The sequence below is a fragment of the Morone saxatilis genome, unplaced genomic scaffold (genome assembly GCF_004916995.1).
Source record: "Morone saxatilis isolate NCDOM2014 unplaced genomic scaffold, NCSU_SB_2.0 Contig3, whole genome shotgun sequence".
NCBI lineage: Eukaryota > Metazoa > Chordata > Actinopteri > Moronidae > Morone > Morone saxatilis.
The window spans coordinates 12,647,710-12,649,910 of NW_023339873.1; the positions used below are offsets into that span (position 1 = coordinate 12,647,710).

A 2,201-nucleotide genomic window follows, 5' to 3' on the forward strand; every position below is an offset into this window, starting at 1 on the left:
AAAAAAAAAAAAAAAAAATGGCAGACAGCACATGTCCTAAAAACCAAGCTAAACTGTTTAGCATGGTAATATCCAAGTCTGTACTTCCTGAATTTAAATCTTGAGTCACACTTGGAAAAGAAAGTCCCTAAAATATTAGTTCCTTGATTCAAAACAACTCATATACAAAAAGGTGCAGTGATAATTGTTGGACAGTTTTTTTAGATGAATTACACACACCTCTTATCCAAGAATATGTTTGGTCTTTAAAGCATATTTGGCTGTTAAGACTAAGATGAAGAGCTCTGTGCAAAAAAGGGGTTTGAAACATGATTTAATAAATAAACACCGAGATAAGAAAGTGCATTTGCTCACAGGACATCTTGGTTATATTCCAGATATCCACTCCAGACCAAGGAGCTGAACAACAAGGGGATGGAGAAGGTCAGTCTGGTGGAAGGAGAAACGAACCATTAAGGAAGAAATAATAATGTACACGTGCATATATATAACACGTCCTTGCTTCAGAAACAAAGGCTTAACTTCACTTACAAAGAGCAAACTAAAGCAGACACATGTAACACTGTAGCTCCACACTTACAACAAACACACACTGTTATTTACAGTCGCTTTAACGCTGTGAACACTTTAACCTGCCGTGTTAGCTGGCAGCTATCTAGGTCATCACAAACAAAACACAACACACAAGCTGCGCTACATCCGCGGTGAGCTGGGAGAAGAGTTAGCGCCACACGGCTGCTCTATCTGCCGCTTCTCTCTATTAAAAAACACACACAATTGTGAACTTATTTGGAGAACTCACAGTGTGTTCATCGTGTCCTCGGCTGGTCTGAGCTCAGCTGTTGTGTCCGGTGGGAAGGCGGTTATAGAGGCGGCGGTCACGTGACAAGGGTTCACGTGATTTTGTTGTTCAGATTCAGTTTCAGTGCGTTAAGTTAGTTTTTACTTAAACGAGCTTTTCCAGTATGTTACATTACAGTGCACAGTGATGTAAGCAGCAGCCGTCCCCTCTCCAGTCTCGGCTTTATAGGGCGGGGGGGGCTCGGTGTGGATCTATCACTCACACTGGGTCAAATGCCTTGCCACCACAGTTTGATGTCAAATTGAACACATTCATTTAGATTCATTTTGAATAGAATTATTGAAATATTGAATGAAAGAAGGCTTGGAAATAAACAATTTATTGATTTTTAATGCCAAATTCAGATATTTCTATTTAATGCTTTAATAATTTGCCACAATAATGTAATGTTCCCTCAGGCTGCGAGACTGCTGAATTCATCCTTAGCACATCATCATTCAAAATACTATTTTTTTAGTATTTATATGATTTATTAATTAATTGTAATGTAAATCATTTCTGCATATATGTTTGTTTGTTTGTTTTAGGAGTAGCATAAAGGGAACTGCTATCATTTTACTACACAACCCTGCATTGTAAATGTAGGTAAATAACCTTGAATTTGGAGGCTTTCCCAATCAAATATTGATATTGTTTGCAATTAAATGAGCATATATTTCTGCCACCTCTTAAAGTCTCAGGCTTGGGAGTAACGGATTACAAGTAACTGAGATATGTAATCAGGATAGAAAAAAGATAACTAATCCATAAAAAATGGGATTATTTAGTAGGATAACAATTCTAAAAAATGTTTTTCTTTAAATGGCCGTTTTTGAAGCCTAAAACCTTTAATTTTTTCCATTTTCTTTTCTAAAGTTACATTGTTCTGTTTTACAGAATACACCATCAGTACATCTTATTGACAATTCTTTTCTCTTGCTTTCATACATATTTGGTGTTGAGGTAATCCAAAAGTAATACTTTCATAATTCTAGTCTAAAATTTCTTACTCTTCAAACCTTGTGTGAACACTCAGCAACCATCGGTTCCTCTAAGCAGCTGTGTAAGACTCTGAAAATTAAAAGAACTAATGCCCCCAAAGCAGGAGAAGGCTGTAAGTTGATAGCAAAGTATTATCAGCTTGCAGTTTCCACAGTTCGAAATGTAATTAAGAGATAGCAGTTTAGGGGAACTGTGGAGGTCAAGATGAGATCTGGAAAACCGTCTCGAAGAGAATTGCCTGTATGCTGGTCAAAACAAAACACTGCTGGAAGAGATATCAGCCTCAGGAGTGCTGGTGCATCGTTCCACTGTGCAGTGATAGTTGCACAAACAAGACCGTCATTACTAAGTGCTGACA

General features: G+C 37.5%; 1 protein-coding gene across 1 annotated transcript in view; it reads right to left on the bottom strand.

The window, feature by feature from the left end:
- Positions 1 to 933, bottom strand: part of tpp1 (tripeptidyl peptidase I) — a 7,081-nt gene extending 6,148 nt beyond the window's left edge. Inside the window, exons 1-2 of the mRNA XM_035673576.1 lie at positions 803 to 933; positions 355 to 429 (exon numbers count right to left, since the gene is read on the bottom strand). Coding sequence (XP_035529469.1) covers positions 355 to 429; positions 803 to 813 — 86 coding nt within the window. The 5' untranslated portion in view covers positions 814 to 933. The remainder of the gene's footprint in view (positions 1 to 354; positions 430 to 802) is intronic.
- Positions 934 to 2,201: the final 1,268 nt, after the last annotated feature.